This window comes from Euprymna scolopes, chromosome 10, assembly GCF_053919585.1.
Source record: "Euprymna scolopes isolate OS-2025 chromosome 10, ASM5391958v1, whole genome shotgun sequence".
NCBI lineage: Eukaryota > Metazoa > Mollusca > Cephalopoda > Sepiida > Sepiolidae > Euprymna > Euprymna scolopes.
Genome location: NC_136491.1, coordinates 72,332,326 through 72,351,926, shown reverse-complemented (window position 1 = coordinate 72,351,926; position 19,601 = coordinate 72,332,326). Strand labels below are relative to the sequence as shown.

At 33.0% G+C, this 19,601-nt stretch overlaps 1 protein-coding gene across 3 annotated transcripts in view; it reads right to left on the bottom strand.

The window, feature by feature from the left end:
• The window catches only part of LOC145286102 (ADP-ribosylation factor-like protein 13B), a 62,966-nt gene that overhangs the window by 32,834 nt on the left and 10,531 nt on the right, over positions 1-19,601 (bottom strand). For all 3 annotated transcript variants that reach the window (XM_080134792.1, XM_080134793.1, XM_080134794.1), the window contains exon 2: positions 11,490-11,560. In XM_080134792.1, coding sequence (XP_079990918.1) covers positions 11,490-11,560 — 71 coding nt within the window. The remainder of the gene's footprint in view (positions 1-11,489; positions 11,561-19,601) is intronic.

Genomic DNA, 19,601 nt, shown 5'->3' with positions numbered 1-19,601 from the left:
CAGTCTGTTAATTTCCATGGTCCTTAAGGGATTACCAAGTGATTTCAAGCCATTTACCACCGTGATAACCCAAAAAGAAAAACCCATGACTTTTAGCCAATTCAAGGTAGCACTCAGAAGTTACGAAGAAACTGAAAAAATGATCACAGAAAAAAACGAATCCACAAATATCATGAAATTTAAAAATACACACATAAAAACACCAAAATTAAATTATACCCATGCCAGGAATAAAAACCGCAACTTTGCCAAAAACAATTTTTCTCCTAAGAAAAGTAAAAAAATTATTTGCTATAATTGTGGACGACCTAATCACAAGAGTTTCTCGCTAAAGAACAATAAAGGTGAACTGTGTTTCTGTATTATAGAAAATGCTCTTCTAATCCCAAAATTTAAACAAAATATATTTTCTGTACAAGCTGCCACAAAACAAGGTGCAAATATAAACTTTAGCCCCAATAAATCAAAACTGGTATACTCGAATGGAACTGTATTCGACATTAAAGAAAATAGAAGACTATATTATTTAAATAGCGTAGTCCCATCGAAAACCGCCTGCCATGATCTATAGACATGGCATAAAATTCTTGGACACTGCAATATTCCTGATATCAAAAAAGTTGCCGACTGTAGTTGATGGAATGAAAATACAAACATCAAAATTATTCAACTGCAACGTCTGTACGCAAGGGAAAATGACAAACTATCAAAGCAAGATACCAGACAAGAAGGCCAAAAAAATCCTATCAATGGTGCATTGTGACTTGAATGGTCCTGTGGAACCGATGGTCAGAGAACATTATAGATATGTGTTGAATTTCGTAGATGACCATTCAGGTTTAATAATGGTTTACTTTTTAAAGAACAAATCTGATACCCTGCTAGCAACTAAAAAATATCTAGCCGACATGACTTCCTACGGTGAAGTCAAGTGTATTCGCTCTGACAACAGTACGGAATTCACCAATAAAGACTTTGAACTTTTACTAATTAACCATCATATCAGGCATGAAAAATCAGCTCCTAGATCGCCACACCAAAACGGGACTGCTGAACGTGCGTGGCGGACACTTTTTTGAAATGGCAAGATGCCTACTCATTGAATCAAAACTCCCTAAAAACCTCTGAACGTATGCACTTATGGCGGCAGCCTATATACGCAACAGGTGCTTTAACAAAACACTATCTAAAACTCCATATGAATCTTTCTGTGGTAAAAAAACAAATTTAAGCAGAATGCATATATTTGGTTCAACTTGCTTCGCATACATAGATAAAACGAGTAAATTGAATATTAAAGCTGACAGAGGTATATTTCTTGGATACGATAAAAACAGTCCAGTCAATTTAGTATTTTTTCCAGAAAAAATAAAATAAAAAGAATCCGATGTGTAAAATTCACAGACACGTTTAAGTTTACAGACGAAAACCCGTCATATGAAGAAGATGAAATTATATTCCCTCAAATAATTAAAACAAACGAAGACAATAAAAATGACGGAGACAAGAGTATCCATGATGATGATGATGATGATGATGATGATGATAAAGACGAAAGATATCCCAAAAGAAATAGAAGGCGACCCGATTTTTTGTGGTCGACAATATAAAAGATTATCAAATCGACTATTGCTATTCAATGGAAAATGCGCCAAAAAGCTTTAATGAAGCAATTAATTCAGAACATCGTGATGAATGGAAAATTGCCATGAAAAAAGAAATAGATGCCTTAACCGAAAATGATACCTATACGGTAGTGCTTCTCCCAAAAGATAAACATGTTATTTCTACAAGATGGGTCTTTACAAAAAGACTACAGTATCAGGCGTAGAACAGTACAAAGCTAGATTTGTTGCTAGAGGGTAATCTCAGATTTACGGTATAGAATATTTTTCTACATTTTCACCGACCACAAACCTAACGAAAATCAGAATTTTACTGCAAATCGCATCACAAAATGACCTAAACATCCATCAAATGGACGTAAAAAATGCTTATTTGAATGCCCCAATAGACTGTGAAATTTATATTACTCCTCTAGAGGGATTTATAATGAAAAATAAAAATAGCGTGTAGCAACTTAACAAGTCATTATATGGTCTAAAGCAGAGTGCTCAGTGTTGGAATACAGTATTTCATGATTATATTATTAAACAACAATTTAGACAATGTGCTGTAGACCCTGTTTATATACCCAACACGAAGACGATAAACTACTGATTTTGGTTTTGTGGGTCGATGATATATTAATCGTACCAAATTGTGACATAATGTTAACCGATGTTAAGAACAAATTAAGTAAAAGATTAAAAATGACAGATCTTGGCAAAATATCATGGTTTTTGGGGATAGAATTTACTCAAAGCAAAGGACTTGTTACGATGAATCAATCGAGATACATCGACAAAATACTATTAAAATTTGGAATGGGAGAGTGCAAGAAATGCTCTACACCGGTCGGAAATTATATTAATAAAAATATACACACAGAATCTAAAATAATAAATGACAAACAATACTGTGAAATTATAGGTAGTCTTGTATACTTAATGACTGCGACCAGGCCCGACATATGCTATACAGTAACAAAACTGTCACAAAAATTATCACGACCGACAATGAAGGATTTAAACAGAGCTAAGCAAGTCCTGCGTTATTTAAAAGGAACTAAAGAACAGAAGTTAGTATTTAGAAAATCAAGAAATCCCCTAAAATTAGAAGGTTTTTTGAATTCAGGTTGGGGAAACGATGAAGATCAAAAAAGTATATCTGGATATTATTTCAGGCTCTCAGAAAATGGGCCTATTCTTTCATGGAAATCTAAAAAGCAACAGATTGTATCTCTCTCTACGTGTAAAGCAGAATTTATCGCGATCACACACACAACCCAGGAAAAAAATATCCTGAAGACTATTTTAGAGCCAGAATTGATTACAAGCCCCGTAGTAATTAATTGTGATAATCAAGCCAGTATAGTCTTAGCACAGAACACGATAGTCAACCAAAGATCTAAACATATAGATATAAAATACTATTTCATAAAAACGAAGTGAAAAAGGAATCCATTATTTTGAATTACATATCATCAGAACAAAATATCGCTGATGTATTCACGAAACCCGCAACAAGAATAAAGTTTAAGCGTTTTTTCTCAAAACTTGTTGGGGGATTCGACTGAATAATTTTTTTTTTTCACGGTCCTGTATGTACATAAATTTCTAATAAAAAAAAAAAAAAAAAATTGGTCCTGGACAAGACGTTAAACTGTATCCATTTTATTTGTATTATTAACACTTTAACCTACTAATGTGTAACTAATACTTTTGCTGAAATAAAACAAAAAAAAAAGAAAAAAACTAAAAAAAAAAGAAAAAAAGTCACTTTTTTTTAAAAACACCTTTTTAATTTTCCTTTTCAACAAAATACTTTTTGTATGCTTATTTTAAGGCGCGCAGAAATTACAATTGACTTTTATTTATTTCTTTTGTGCCCATTAGTTTTCTTTCTTATTTTTCAAAAATATCCTATCTTTTTTTTACATTGTTTTAATTAACAAAAAAAACAAAAAAACAAAACAAAAAAAAACTCTTTAAATGGGTACATATTGCATGTATGTTTATTTTTATGTATATTTATTTATATGTATGCGTTTTTTTTTCTTTTCATTTTTTTTTACAAAACTGCATAATCAAATTTAAGAAATGGCTTCTTTTTCACATACCCACCCCTTTTTAAGGTAAAAATACCTTCCATTTCTTTTATTTCTCTTCTCTGTACACATATATCTGTTTTGACATTTGAACACAATTAAAAATGGCATCTTTTTACATGCTAAAATTCTAAGATCCAAATGATTTCTAATTTTTGTTATGTATAATTGAATATAAAAATATATATTTATTTTTGAGCAGAACGAACACAAGGGACTTCCCCATTATAAAAAAAAGGGGGGGAATGTTGCAATATTTTGGATGTGTAATGGGGTATGATCCCACACAGTCGGACAATTCTATTTATAAACGATGCTGCTAGGAACTGACGAATCGAATTAATTCACGTTCTGCTACCAACCAATCAGAAACCAGAATTGCTCCATAAATATTAAACCTTTTCTGTAGCAATTTTGCATGTTTTTTCCGTCTCGACACGGTAAGAATATTTTGCTTTGTGGAACTGTCTACTGCAAAACAGTCACTTTTCAGGACTTGTGTATAACAACGAACCATCAGAAACTGTTCTGTCTACTGCAAACTAGTCACCTCTCAAGACTTGTTTAGAACAACGAACCATCGGAAGCTGTTCTGAAACTAAACACGGCTTACACTTCTAGATACTGTTAACAAATGTGACACATAAACTTTTACAGACAGCTTTACATACAATCAAATGATAACAATATGTCTGCTTGTCTCAGACCAAAAGAACCGCATACCTTCTTATATGTCCAAACCCTAAAAGAACGCCATAACAAGTTTTTACGTTTTACATGCGTTCTATTCGTCTTATGGATTCCTTTGTCAGAGTTTGACACATTGGGTCTCTTTTTACATTCTCACTCATTGTCCGTTCGATTTAAAATAGGATCGTTCACATGCCTGTTCGCTAACGCATTTCTCACCAACGCATTAGTTTGATCTCTACTAACTATTACGTCAGCAAAACAGACCAAATCACATGTCGTTCACATAAGCTAAAATCTTGTTTACTTAACCAAATTCCAATTTATATCAAAATTTCTAAATCGATTTTTTATTTTTTATTTTTATTTCTGAGTTAAATTCCTGACTAAACATTCCAGGTTGTAAATACACATTTTCCAAAATCTAATTGTTTTATTTTTCTAATAATAATATTAATAATAATCGACCAGGTTACCTGGCGTTGTCTGATCTGTGCTATCACTCACACACACACACACACACACACACACTCGCGCACAAATAAACAAATGTTCATTGATTTTAATTTCCCTACGCATTTGCACAGCAACATAATTTCAAATACGCCCACGTGCTTTTCTCACAACAGCAAAAGCAAAATGGACATATTTCTGGCAGACGTAGGCGAAGACAATACCACGCAACAATATCAACCAATGAGAAATTTTAGAAGATTGTTTTTTAATGCTTTTCCAAACCAAATATCAGCAGCAGCAATCTTGTGCTGGAATCTGATTAAAAAAGTATTTAAACGCAATAAATATTCTTTCTCTCTCTCTTTTTGCTCCAACTTGACATGAGAACAAGTCTCTTGTTTTCATCTCATCGTTGTTTTCAAATCTGTTGAAACCATAATTGCACACACCACGCGGGCATCCATTTTTGTTGAAAAATAATGTGGCGCATTTTAAATGAGAAGGAGGTGTCATTGTGTTTTATTTCTTTTTTTATTATTATTTTGTTTGGGGCAGAGGAATTTAATTTCTCTAAAATTTCTTTTACCCTACTGGTCAATATCTAACAATGTTAACGTTCTCCTGTTATACCAAACTGTTTGATAATTTCTGAGAAGTGGAATGATGTAAATAATTAGAAGAGAGGAAAGGGAAATGAGGATTTTTTAAAAATCAACCTCAATATTATTGTATTATTTAGACTACTGTTCTCACCGTGAAGGTTATTCTCAAAACATGTCAGCTAATGTAATCTCAACGTCTTCATGTACATTTTTTGAGTTCAGGAATCTACACAGAATTTCTAACAGAACCCTTTATGACAATAACACTCAAGATGAAAACAACAGTCAGAACAATTCAAATAATCCAAATTATTAATCCTCATCTAAAAAATTCAGAAACTCATTATTATTTATAAGTTTTTCAAAAAATTATTTTGAAAGTTACAAATTCAAAATGTGTTTACTTATTTATATTTTTTTGAAAATAAAGTTTTGGGTTTTCATACCAATTGAACAGCAAAAACTCATTATTATTTATAAGTTTTTCAAAAAATTATTTTGAAAGTTACAAATTCAAAATGTGTTTACTTATTTATATTTTTTGGAAAATAAATTTTTGGGTTTTCATACCAATTGAACAGCAAAAACTCATTATTATTTATAAGTTTTTCAAAAAATTATTTTGAAAGTTACAAATTCAAAATGTGTTTACTTATTTATATTTTTTGGAAAATAAATTTTTGGGTTTTCATACCAATTGAACAGCAAATACTATTAGTAAAGGCATTTTTTTTAATAAAAATTTACTGTTCAATTTTTAGAAAGCAGATCATTTTGCTATGTAAATTTAATGTAACGTTTCACTCCAGTGAATTTTTTATGTTCTTAAAACTAACTCAAATTTACAAACCTTTTATCAGAATTTCAGTCAAAATAATTACACTTACATGGCCAACTGATCTCCCCTCCAAAAATTGAAAAGTTTTAAAATGAAATCCTCCTGAAAGTCTTTGATTTGATTTGTTCTAGTATGCATGCCATTTTTAAAAATAATTACTTCCACTTTTTAAGTAAATATATTTATTGCTAATTAAACATTTTGAAGATTATTTAAGCATTATTTTTGACTAGAATATTGATTTTTCAAGCCCACAACCCTTTTAATGGCATTTTTGATAACAAGAAACGCCTATATTATATTTATCCCTCATTTTCTCAAATCCAACTTTATAACTTCTACTCCTGTTTTCCTTTGCTCTTCTTTACCAACTGACCCTGCTACCTCAACTGTACTACATCTTTTCACCCAAAAGCTATTATCCGCTCTTTCAATGTGATCAAACTAATAAAGTCTTCTGTTCTACACACATCTCTCTAGAAATGTTAAGATTTAATCTATCTTTGAGAGCTAAGCCTATCTTTAAAACTCATTAATTTCCTCTCATTTCTATCCATGCAAAACATATCCTCAACCATCATTGGACAAGCTTTACGTCCATACATCTAATAATAATATATAGTGACACAAATTTGAATGTGAAATTAATAAATTGTAATGCAATTTCACATTCAAATCGAGGCAATATACATATATATACATCATATGTTTGTTATATTTTATAGCTTTTATTATTTACTCATTAAAATTTGATTTATTATTTCGAGTACCAAAAGATGTTTATTCATTTGTATTATTTGGAATACACGAATTACTGTTCCCATCTTGAGTACCATTCTCACATTTCAGCCAATGTAACCTACAACCTTCTTCAAATGTATCTTGTCAAACTCAGAAATCTCTCTGCTGAATTTGAAAATCTATACAGAATTTCAAACAAAACCCTTTACTTAATCCACAAGGGTAGCATGTATTTGTTCGAGCAGTCATGGCTGGGTAGAAATCCGCAAGGACCACTGTCATAACAAAAAAGATACTAAGTAAAATTCAATTCTAAGCAACAGTCTTCTGGAGGTTGAAGGTTCAATCCTCAGTGCAGAATACACTTGTGAATTACTTAAGACTTATACCTAGTTATGGCTGATGGAACTAAGGCATGCTACAACTGTGGATTAAATAAAGTTTCATTTGAAATTCCATTTCAAAAATTCAGAAACATGCTTATTCGTATTATTTCCCAATAAATTAGTGTAACATAATGTCTTTGTCAAGCAAACAAAAATTTTATATTCTAGCTTTTATGTCTTGGTATGGGTATATCTTTCTTGAAAATGGCGGCACCATTTTGTGTGTTGTGTTATCCTTGGTAAGACACACGTGCGTTCAAATAAAGATGAAAAAAGCTAATCATTAAGAAACACTTGGATTTGCATATCTACATACATATGCTCAAATAAACAGTTTGTTGACGACAAACAGAAGAGGTTATAAAAACACGTAAAGTGATGTGCAAAGGGAGAAATGACACTAAATAAAGAGTACATCAATGTCCCACTACAATAAAAAAGACATATGTTGCCAACGGCAAAGATAGAAAACATGTATGCATAGAGAGCGTAAACAACTGCTACCAGAACCTGACAAACACGACATCAGGATTTGTGAAAGATGTCAAACTGATCAAAGCATATCCGATGGGTTTAAAGGTCCAATCAGAGAAAGGATATATCATTCTAAATTTCCCACATGATTGGAATGATTTTCAGATGGGAGTCCACCTTCTCTTTGATGTTGCAAGAAAAATTCAGCAGATATAACTTGGATAAAATATAAGGGAAATCACTCAGATAATTTTACCATCAAACCCTGACCCGACAACCATTTGGATACCCTTGAGGTAGACTTAATAGAAAATACACATGCAAGTAATTAGAAACCAGTAACCTTTAAAATATGTTTAAGAGCTGGGGACTGAATGGTTGATAAAGAAAATAAAGAAATAAAACCACAACTCCAGTTTTCAAAAGTCCCTATTGCATAATACCATAGAAAACTGCAGACACAAAAGAGTTGAAAGCAGTTGAATAATGATTCACCAACTAAGAGAGGAACACTAGCCTTTTCTCTCCAACAGAGTACAGTCCTAGTATCACATACCAGCTATAATAAAGAAACTCTTGATAGTATACATCTTCTATAATATAAATCTCAACTGTCTGTTTAAATGTATGTATGTATGTATGCCTTGCAAAAACTTTCGACAGTGGTGATGGATTTTCAGGAGATGGTATCATTTTGAAGTCCAACCCTTCGGACAACATTTATCAAAAAAATTGGCCAAAAACATTTTCTTCGCCCTCAACTGGGCACTTTTCTACAGGGAGGGGGAGGGGTCGCTTTTTTTCGACGATATTTTCGAAAGTACTCCGCTCTTTTCGGTTATCTAGCCTTACTTTAAACCTACGCCATTTCCGGTTTGGCGATGGGCATAACAGCAAACATGTGCTTTTTTTTTTTCACATTTTTCCTCCTTCGTGGTACGAGTCCGAGCCTGCCTGCCTATTGCAATTTTTTAATTTTTTTTTTGTTTCTCAACACACACCTCCAAACACCCGGGCAAAGCTGGGCACCTAGGCTAGTCTATTATATAAATCTCACCTGTCCGTTTGTATGTATGTATGTATGTATGTATGTATGTTTGTATGTATGTATGCATGTCTGTTTGTATGCATGTCTGTATGTATGTATGTTTGTATGTATGCATGTTTGTATGTATGCATGTTTGTTTGTATGTATGGTTGTATGTATGTATGGTTGTATGTATGTATGGTTGTATGTATGTATGGTTGTATGTATGTATGTATGGTTGTATGTATGCATGTTTGTATGTATGTATGTTTGTATGTATGTATGTTTGTATGTATGTATGTATGTTTGTATGTATGTATGTTTGTATGTATGTTTGTATGTATGTCTGTTTGTATGTATGTTTGTATGTATGCATGTTTGTATGTGTGCATGTTTGTATGCGTGCATGTTTGTATGTATGTTTGTATGTATGTCTGTTTGTATGTGTGCATGTTTGTATGTATGTCTGAATGTATGCATGTTTGTATGTATGCATGTTTGTATGTATGCATGTTTGTATGTATGCATGAATGTTTGTATGTATGTATGTTTGTATGTATGTATGTTTGTATGTATGCATGTTTGTATGTATGCATGTATGCATGTTTGTATGCATGTATGTTTGTATGTATGTATGTTTGTATGTATGTTTGTATTTATGCATGTCTGTATATATGCATGTTTGTATGTATGTATGTTTGTATGTATGCATGTTTGTATGTATGCATGTTTGTATGTATGCATGTTTGTATGTATGTATGTTTGTATGTATGCATGTATGTATGTATGTTTGTATGTTTGTATGTATGCATGTTTGTATGTTTGTATGTATGCATGTTTGGATGTATGTATGTTTGTATGTATGTATGTTTGTATTTATGCATGTTTGTATGTTTGTATGTATGTATGTTTGTATGTGTGCATGTTTGTATGTATGTATATCTGCCTAAAACTTTCAACAGAGGCGACAGATTTTCATGAGATCGGTATCATTTTGAAGCTTGACGTCTCGGACGACAAATATAAAAAAATTGGCTAAAAACATTAATTCCTTCACCCTCAACTGGGCAATTTTCTACAAAGAGGGATTAATTTTTTGCGAGCCATTTTTGTAAGTCATCGTATCGGTTGGATTTTTTTTTTTTGATCAACACACACTTCCAAACACCTGGGCAATGCCGGGCACACATGCTAGTCTATTATATAAATCTCACCTGTCTGTTTAAATGTATTTATGTATGTATGTTTGCATGTCTGCCTAAAACTTTTGACAGAGGCGACAGATTTTCACAAGATCGGTAGTGTTTTGAAGCTCAACCCTTCGGGTGACAAATATAAAAAAAAATTGGCTAAAAACATTAATTCCTTCACTCTCAACTGAGCATTTTTCTACAAGGAGAGGTCGCTTTTTCTGCCGATATTTTTGAAAGTCACCCTATCTTTTCGGTTGACAAGCCTTAATTTAAACCTTCACCACTTCTGGTTTGGCAATGGATGCAATGGCCAAGATGACACGTTTTTTTTTCACATTCTTTTCCTCCTTCATGGTACGGGTTCGAGCCTGCCTGCCTATCTACCTACTACCACTATTTTTTTTTTTTTTTTGCTCAACACACATCCCCAAACACCTGTTGTGTTCTACGAAAGACTAGCGGGGGATACCTGGCGTTGCCCGGGTGTTTGGAGGTGTGTGTAGTTTGGGGGGGGGTAAAATAAATAAAAATTTTGGTAGGTAAGTATAAGGATCGAACCCGAACCCTTGAGGCTGAGTTGAAAATTAAAGTGTGAAAAAAAAACATGCGACGTTAAACATTAGGCCACCGCGAAATACTAACGGAAACATGTTTGAATTTATTTATTTAAGTATTAAAAACATGTGGCCGCAATAAAAGTTAACTCTGCTGCTTCTATTTGACCTAATTAATGAGGTCAAATAGAAGTCACGCAGTTAACTCTTGCTGCGGGGCAGCATTTGGGTTTGTTTACCCAACTTTGACTGGATTTTTTTCCCAAGATGTTAGGGAGGGGGAAACCAGCTCCCCATTATCCAGATTGAATAGCAATTATCTGATATTAGGAGCTTGGCCTCACATTGATCAAAGCTGATTGCTTCTGGACGTTGTTCCCAGCGCGATGCAGAGAAGTCTGTTAGCTTTGAATTAGTTTCGCTTTTTATACGAAAAAGCTGAACGAACCCAAGACGGGCTGAAATAGCAATAATTTTGTAAAAATCTATACGCTACATGTGTTCCCAAATCCTAGATATTATTATCTAGGGGGTATATAAACAGTTCTAAGCGATAGTACCCCCCCCCCCGACCGTCGGCGAGAAAAGCCTTTTCGAGACATACACGAAATGTTCACACACATTTTACCTTTTATATATATATATATATAGATTATTTTTGTAACTGAACCAAATTAGAAGAATCTTATATTTAATAATAGAATGGAAGAGTAACTTTAATTTCAAAAGTCAAAGAATTGTGTTCTAAAAACTCAATGTTTCAATTTTTTAAATTATTACCACATTCAATTCTATGAAAATCTCAACTGATAAACTCACCTCCACAAAGACCTTTGGCAGTTGTTGTTTTCCCAGCATCATCTAAACCCAATAGAGCAAAAGTCAACTTTCTGTAAAATAGAAAAAGAAGAAATTAGAATAATTATCAATTTCATCATATGCGATTTAATGTGCGTCTTGTATGTTGGATGGCTTTTAGAAATTGATATGCAAACTAAATTATCACTGGCTAGATCTTTATTACCTCTAATTATTATTACTTTATTGCATCTACCTAGTGGATTCCATGAACTAAGTTTATTTCCTAGAACTGCCTACTTGTGCAACTCTGTTCCACTGATCTACTTTCCAGCTGACTACAATATCGTCTATTGTCATCTTCAAGTCCAACTTAAATAAGTTCTTATTGAACCGGCCTCATAAATAATCTAATTATACCAAATTTACACCACAAACAATTACTATGCTACTGTCCCAATGATGACCATACACACATTAACCCTTATCCTCGAGTGACCTCCAGACATTGATATGTGGTGACCTCTCTTTGAAAAAAAAAACCCAAAAAAACTTCAAACTATATATAAATATATATTTTTTCTTTTTCCGTATCTTACACTTTTCTTACTTCTTTGTACTTAATTTGTCCTTCTTTATTTATCATTTAAATCTTTTTTTTACCAGAACTTTATTGCAAGTTTTTGTTTGAAGTTTTGATATTTAAAATTTTTTTTTAATTTTTTAAATATTTCTATAAATTAAAAAATTTTTTTTTCTTAGTACTTTATATATCTATAAAAGTGAACGTGTCTGTGTGTCTGTCTGTGTGTACATTTCACTACGCAATAACTCTGTCAATTTTAGTCTACAGACTCGAAATTTGATATACAGGGTACTGAGATTTGGGAAAATCTATGTGATCGGTTTTCGGCCAGAAATTTGGCTGTTAAGAGGTCAAAGTTCAACGATTTGACCTTTGAGAACTCTACCAAACTCCTCTGACAATTTTGGGTGTAAACATTTGAAATTTTAGATATAGGTTCCTTGAACATGGATCTAATTTAAAAACTTGATTTAGGCTCAAAACAACAAATGTTAAGGGGTCATAATAAGGGTCAAAGTTTAAAAAATTGACCGTTTTTTTTTTTTTTGCTCAGCATTCATCTCCAAACACCTGGGCAACGCCGGGCACCCATGCTAGTATATATATAAAATGAACGTGTCTGTGTATATGTCCATTTTCCAATGCAATAACTCTGTCAATTTTTAGTCTACAGACTCGAAATTTGATATACAGGGTACTGAGATTTGGGAAAATCTTTGTAATCCGTTTTCAGCGAAAAATTTGACTGTTAACGAGTTGACCTTTGAGAACTCTACCAAACTCCTGACAATTTTGGGTCTAAACACTTGAAATTTTAGATATAGGTTCCTTAGACATGGATCTAACTTTATAACTTGATTAGAGCCCAAAACAATAAATGTTAAGGGGTCATAATAGGGGTCAAAGTTTAAAAAAAAATTGACCTCTGCAGTCTCTACAAAATTACTCAGACAATTTCTGGTTTAAACATTTGAAATTTTACATAAAGGGTATTCAGAGATAGGGCAAGCTTTTTCATCAGTTTGGGGCCAAAATTTTTAGTTACCAATATATAAATGTATGTATGTATGTATGTTTGCATGTCTGCCTAAAATTTTCGACAGAGGCAACAGATTTTTACAAGAACAGTTCCACCTTTCAGACGAGAAATATAGAAAAATTGGCTAAAAGCATTAATATCTTCATCTTCAACTGGGCACTTTTCTATAAGGGGGGGGGTCGCTTTTTTCGCCGATATTTTTGAAAGTCATCCTCTCCTTTCGATTGTCCAGCCTTAATTAAAACCTACATCACTTCCGGATGTGCAGTGGTCATAACGGCAAAGACGTCAGGTTTTTTTCCCCCGTTCTTTTCCTCCTTTGGGGTACGGGTTCGAGCCTACCTTCCTACTACCACTTTTTTTTTTTTTTGCTCTCCTTTCTCTCTTTTATCCTTCCCCCATCATATCGCCCCCACCCCCCTAATTTTTTACAATTCTAATCAGAATGTTTTCAAATCGTGTTGTCTTTTTACCATTACATTTATATAATTCCGGCTTTTTCTCTTTTTCTGATAAGAAGCATTTAGCTTGGAAATGCCATGGCCTAAAGGTTTTTCCCTTATTCCTCTTTCTGTAACTTGATAATGTAATAAAGTTCTTATGCAACTTTACTTTTTATCTTCTTATTCTAATATATATGGGGACATTAGACACTACCTTTTCCATTGAATATGTCTTCTAGATATATAAAAGGCAAAATGTGTGCACATTTTGCGTATGTCCAGCAAAGGCTTTTTTGGGAGGGCGCTCGGTGGTGGTGGGGGGGACTGTTTCTTAGAACTCTTTATATACTACCTAGATTATAATATCTACGATTCATGAAACGAGGTCGTGTGTATCTTTTATTTGGCCAACTTTTACACGCTATTTTCGCGATATTTTTTACTCTCCACATGTTTTCACATTTTTTCAGTATAAAACCGAAATTGAATCCGTATCAAACAAAGCTCCCTGGCACTAGTGCCCGGAAGGTCCAGAAAAGCAATAAGCTTTGATCAATGCAGGAGAAACCACTTATATCAGACAATTGCTATTCATTTGGACACTCCCCTTTTTATGGGGAGATGGTTTTCCCCAACATCTTAGGAAAACTGGCTTGCAGCCAAAGTCAAGTGTGGGATTTCATTCCCCTTGTTAAATTCACACACATGTCACTTAACTTTTTATTCATTAAATTAGAACTCTTTTCAGTTCCTGTCCCGTTGTGGCAGAGCAGTAAGATGTCAGGTCTTTTCACACTTTCTTTTCCACCTTCACGTCAAGGGTTCGGGTTCGAGTCTACCTGCCTACCAAAATTTTTTCTTTTTCTTTTACACCAACAAACACTCGGGCAACGCTGGGCACCCATGCTGGTATCTTCATAAAAGTTAGTTTTCAAAGTTTTTAGGACTATCATGGGAAAAATATATTTGTGACATTTTGTTTAAACAAATAACAATTGATTTGTGATACATTTTGTTGAATATTTTGAAAACTCATATTAGTATCTGCCTTTTTTTCCAATCATTCATTTTTTTTATTTACTAATCACTGAAAACTTTGTTTTTTGGTATTATTTTAATTAAGGACCATTAACATTCTTCTTTTTTTTTAAAGAATTATTGAAAACACTTTTAAAAATATTTTTAACTATTTTTGGATACGATTTATTATGTTTGAAATTTTGTTATTTTGAATGATATTAATTTCATTTTTATACTTTCATAAACATATTTCTTATATAAATTCAAATAAAAAACTTACTTTTAAATTAAAAAAAGTATTTTTATAATTTCATAAATATATTTATTAAATATAAATTCAAATAAAAAACTTACTTTTAAATTAAAAAAGGTATTTTTATAATTTCATAAACATATTTATTATATAAATTAAAAAAAAACTTACTTTTAAATTTAAAAAAAGTATTTTTATAATTTCATAAACATTTTTCTTTTCAAAAAATTTCAAATAAAATAAAAACTTTATTTTTTAATTAAAAGTGCAAATAAAGATTGTGTTACTTTTATCTGTATAATTTTGCTAATTTTTATTGTATCTTTTTAAACAATGTCGTTTTCTTATATTTTATTTCAATAAATTGATTCACAATGGAAATACTGAAGAACAATAAAAATGGAGGAACTGATTTGCCCAGTAGCATCCAAGTATGTTAGCTGACTATGACCCGATGTCCCCTGTCCTTGTGTACTTTTACCCCTACTTTTCTCTTCCCTCTGCCGCATCCTCTAGATGCTGTAGCAATTTCCTTAACAGCAAACATCACCATGAGTTTGTTGATATTTCCATCTGCTCTGAGGCTTATTATTCTGTATTGGAATCGATCTTTCTCTTGTTTCTTGTTGCAGATTGAAACTGGGAGTCAGTTGTTTGGAGAAGAAATCTTTTCAATAAGTCAGATGAAGTCAGCAAGGAAACAGGCATGTCTGAGGATGAATATCCTGGAAAAAAAGGACTGAAGATGAGGGTCCTGGAGAGGGGGATGAAGACGAGGATCCCAGAATGGGGACAGTGCAATCACTGGAGAAGCTGGTGAAGGAAGATGTGGAAGACTCTATTTAGGCTGTGACACAAAGCCGACTTTTCCCAGTGACAATTTCGGCATTGAAAGGGTAGATGCTTGTGTAACTGAATCCTACTTTGACGATCTCTGGCTTGAAGGATTTACATACGTAGGCCATAAGCATCACGAGGAAGGTCCGTCTTTTCTACTAGTCCTACATATGGGTTTGGGAAAATTTAATAAGGAGACGCCATCACAGACGTGCATCCCCATTCTGTATCAATTTGATGCACTCAGGAAGCTCACTTGGGTTTGTATTACTGTACACATAGATTCGAAAAAGTTGTCAAAAAACAAATATATAACAAATAAATATTATCAAAGGCAAGATAAGTTACTTTTCTACCAAACTGGATACATTTTTTTTTTGTTTTTATTCAATGTAACACGTTTATTCAGCTCGAAAAACATGCAGTGTTTACCGATGTATTGGAAAATTCAAAATGGCGCCCGACACTCTCTTTAACACGGTAAGTTCAGGAAAAGATGTTATAAATAATAAACTAGACCAAATACTGTTAGAAATTCGCTCATTATATGTTACCGTGACATAAGTTGACATATATTCGGCGTTTTTTAAATAGTATTTTATCTAGTTTATTATTTATAACACCTTTTCCCAAACTTACCATGTTAAAGAGAGTGTCGGGCGCCATTTTGAATTTTCCAATACATCGGTAAACACTGCATGTTTTTCGAGCTGAATAAACATGTTACATTGAATAAAAACAAAAAAAAATGTATCCAGTTTGGTAGAAAAGTAACTTATCTTGCCTTTGATAATATTTATTTGTTATATGTTTGTTTTTTGACAACTTTTTCGAATCTATGTGTACAGTAATACAAACCCGCTCACTTTTATGAGCAAAGACAGCACTGTTAGCTTCCCAACATGTTCATACATACCAGGGGTTTGTATTACTGTACACATAGATTCGAAAAAGTTGTCAAAAAACAAATATATAACAAATAAATGCTATCATTGGCAAGATAAGTTACTTTTCTACCTAACTGGATAATTTAAGGAGTTAAAAATAAAAAATTAGACAAATACTGTTAGAAACTCGCTCAATATGTTACCGCGACATAGGCTGACATATATTCGGTGGGGTTTTAACAGTATTTTGTATATTTTTTAATTTTTAACCCATTTTAATGTATGTTTTTCGAACTGAATAAATATGTTACATTGAATAAAAACACTAAAAACAAACCAGTTAGGTAGAAAAGTTATTTATCTTACCTTTGATAACATTTATTTGTTATATAGGATAACCTTTACGGAGATGGTCCCAACGTCCGCCTCGTTCTGTGCTCGGGGAGAGGCCGTCTGACGTAGGCGGTGTCGAGGCAGAAAATTACCCCTTCAATAAAGTGCCCAGTTGTTAACTTAAGGAGAAAAAAACCCGTTCCAATAATTAGAATTTTTATTTTTTATTTTATTTTAAACAGTTCAAATAATTAGAATTTAAAAAAATAAACAGTTCAAATAATTAGAATTTTACAAAATAAACACTTCAAATTTTTGATGATTCAACAGTTCAAATAATTGGAATTTTACAAAATAAACAGTTCAAATTTTTGATAATTCAACAGTTCAAATAATTAAAATTTAAAAACAAAAAAACAGTCCACATGATTAGAATAGTTCCACGTAGTTAGTTAACCCTGTAAAATTCTGTGATTTGTTTCACAATATTTGTAAAAGCATCTGTCTGTGACATATCGCAAATTTTAGGGTTAGGGTAATTTTCTGCCTCGACACCGCCTACGTCAGACGGCCTCTCCCCAAACTCAGAACGAGGCGGACGTCGGGACCATCTCCGTAAAGGATAACGGTTATATATTTGTTTTTTTGACAACTTTTTCGAATCTATGTGTACAGGAATACAAACCCACAAAAAGAAAAAACACCTCGTTTTTTATTAAAAATAAAATTAACATTGTCTTAAAACATTTGAAAAAAAAATCTCATTTTCAAAAATGCTGGTCGGAATAAACCTTCAATTGAACTAATTTCCCCTCAACACCGTCATGTTTACAGGCTCGCAGAAACGATGGAAAAGCGAAGCATGAATTTAACCCCCCCCCCCCCAGAATAGGCAATAAAATAAAAAAGATGTGAATAAAATAAATATACAGCAAATTATTGTTACCAATGGCCAGCTAAGTTACTTTTCTATCTACATAAGATTTTTGGGTGCTTACGCATTTGTGTTATCGTGATTTTTTTTTAAATAGTATTTGTAATTGTTAGGTGAAAGCACAGAATAGGTACAAAACATCCTCCACGCCTCATGTTAAGAATGGCTGTCTAAATGATAACGTTATTATTTCAATAACATAACATAAGTGGCACTTTAAAATTTAATTATGTCTCTTAGCTATTGACCTTAAACTAAAGTAAGCAGACGGGATATTTCGGTATGAAAGTGTATTTTTTTTTCTTGTTTAAAAGAGTACATGGTGGAACGATAAATTTGTCGTCCAAACGCAAACAACACTAAAGCTTTATTTTACTGTTAACATTTTTAACACTATGTGCTCTGTTATTACACCAACTGGAGATGCGTCACCATTTTCCTATAATCTGAAACTTAAGTCTGTACTCGATGATATTAACGAGGAAAAAGTTTTTAAACAAATAAAGTGAAAATTGTGGAATTTAGAAAGGGGGGTGGCATACTCGACAACGTCCACACACAAAAAAAACAACAACAAAAAACACCTCGTTTTTTATTAAAAATCAAATTAATATTGACTTACAGCATAAAAATAATCTCATTTCCAAAAAAAAGCCTGTCGGATTAAACCTTTAATTAGATTAATTTTCCGTCAACGCCGTCATTTTTACAGGCTCGCAGAAACGATCAGGTGCGAAGCTTGAATTTGTCCAGTATATTTATTTAGTGCTTTTTAAAATTGGCACTTAGCGGCAATTAAAAAGTAAATAAAATAGATAAAAGTCGGTAAATTATTACCTTACGCTACAACAGAATACTGACCACTCAAATTTTTTTTTTTTTTTTTACTGATAACGAATCTGATAATCTAACCGTTGCAAATTTACCGTTTGTATAGTATTAACCCCTGGACTATTTTCCGACATTTAAGAGCCTTCCTTTAAGATACACGCGATAGCACAAACGGAGGCTGTTAAATGTGCCTTCGCATGCGCGTAACAAACTGCCTTCTCACATGGCGTACGAATTTTTGGCGGACAATTTAAAATTAGATAAAAAAGAAGAAAAAAGAAAAGCACGGAGAGGACTACTTTTGGCCATTTCAATTTCCTAATCAACCTTGTGAAGATGGCATCTTGCGAGTCATCATACACGTCTTGCGAGTCATGCACGTACACTTATTATGACGCAATAGCCAGATTTTACAATAATGACACAGAAGCTCATGAATTTTTGAGAGGACATGGTATATTACCACAACAAGTATCATGTCCGAAGTGTGATAGACCATGTTCACCTGGAAACCTTCAAGCTCTGTGGCGCTGCACGGGTAGTTTCGTGCTTCCAAAAAAGAAGAAACGAAGATTTTGTGGCTTCACAGTAAGTGACAAAACAGGTACATTTCTGGAAAAGACACGCGTTCCTGCGTGGAAAATTGTGTTATTCGCCAATATTTTTTTAAACCATTCATGGAGCCATAAGACGGTTATACATAATTTGGACCTAACGAGGAGCACATCAATACACTGGATGTTATTATGTTGTGGGATCACCGAGGAGTGGTTAAAAAGCCAAACACCGATAGGAGGTGTCGGTGTAGAAGTTGAAATAGATGAGACCCTCCTCGTTCGTCGGAAATACAACAAACGCGTTCTTAAACAAATTTGGCTGTTCGGAGGAATTGAACGCGTTTCTAAACGTCGTTTTATCGTCCCACTGTCAGAAGCAGAAGATAGAACGAACGAGGAAACGTTAATTCCAT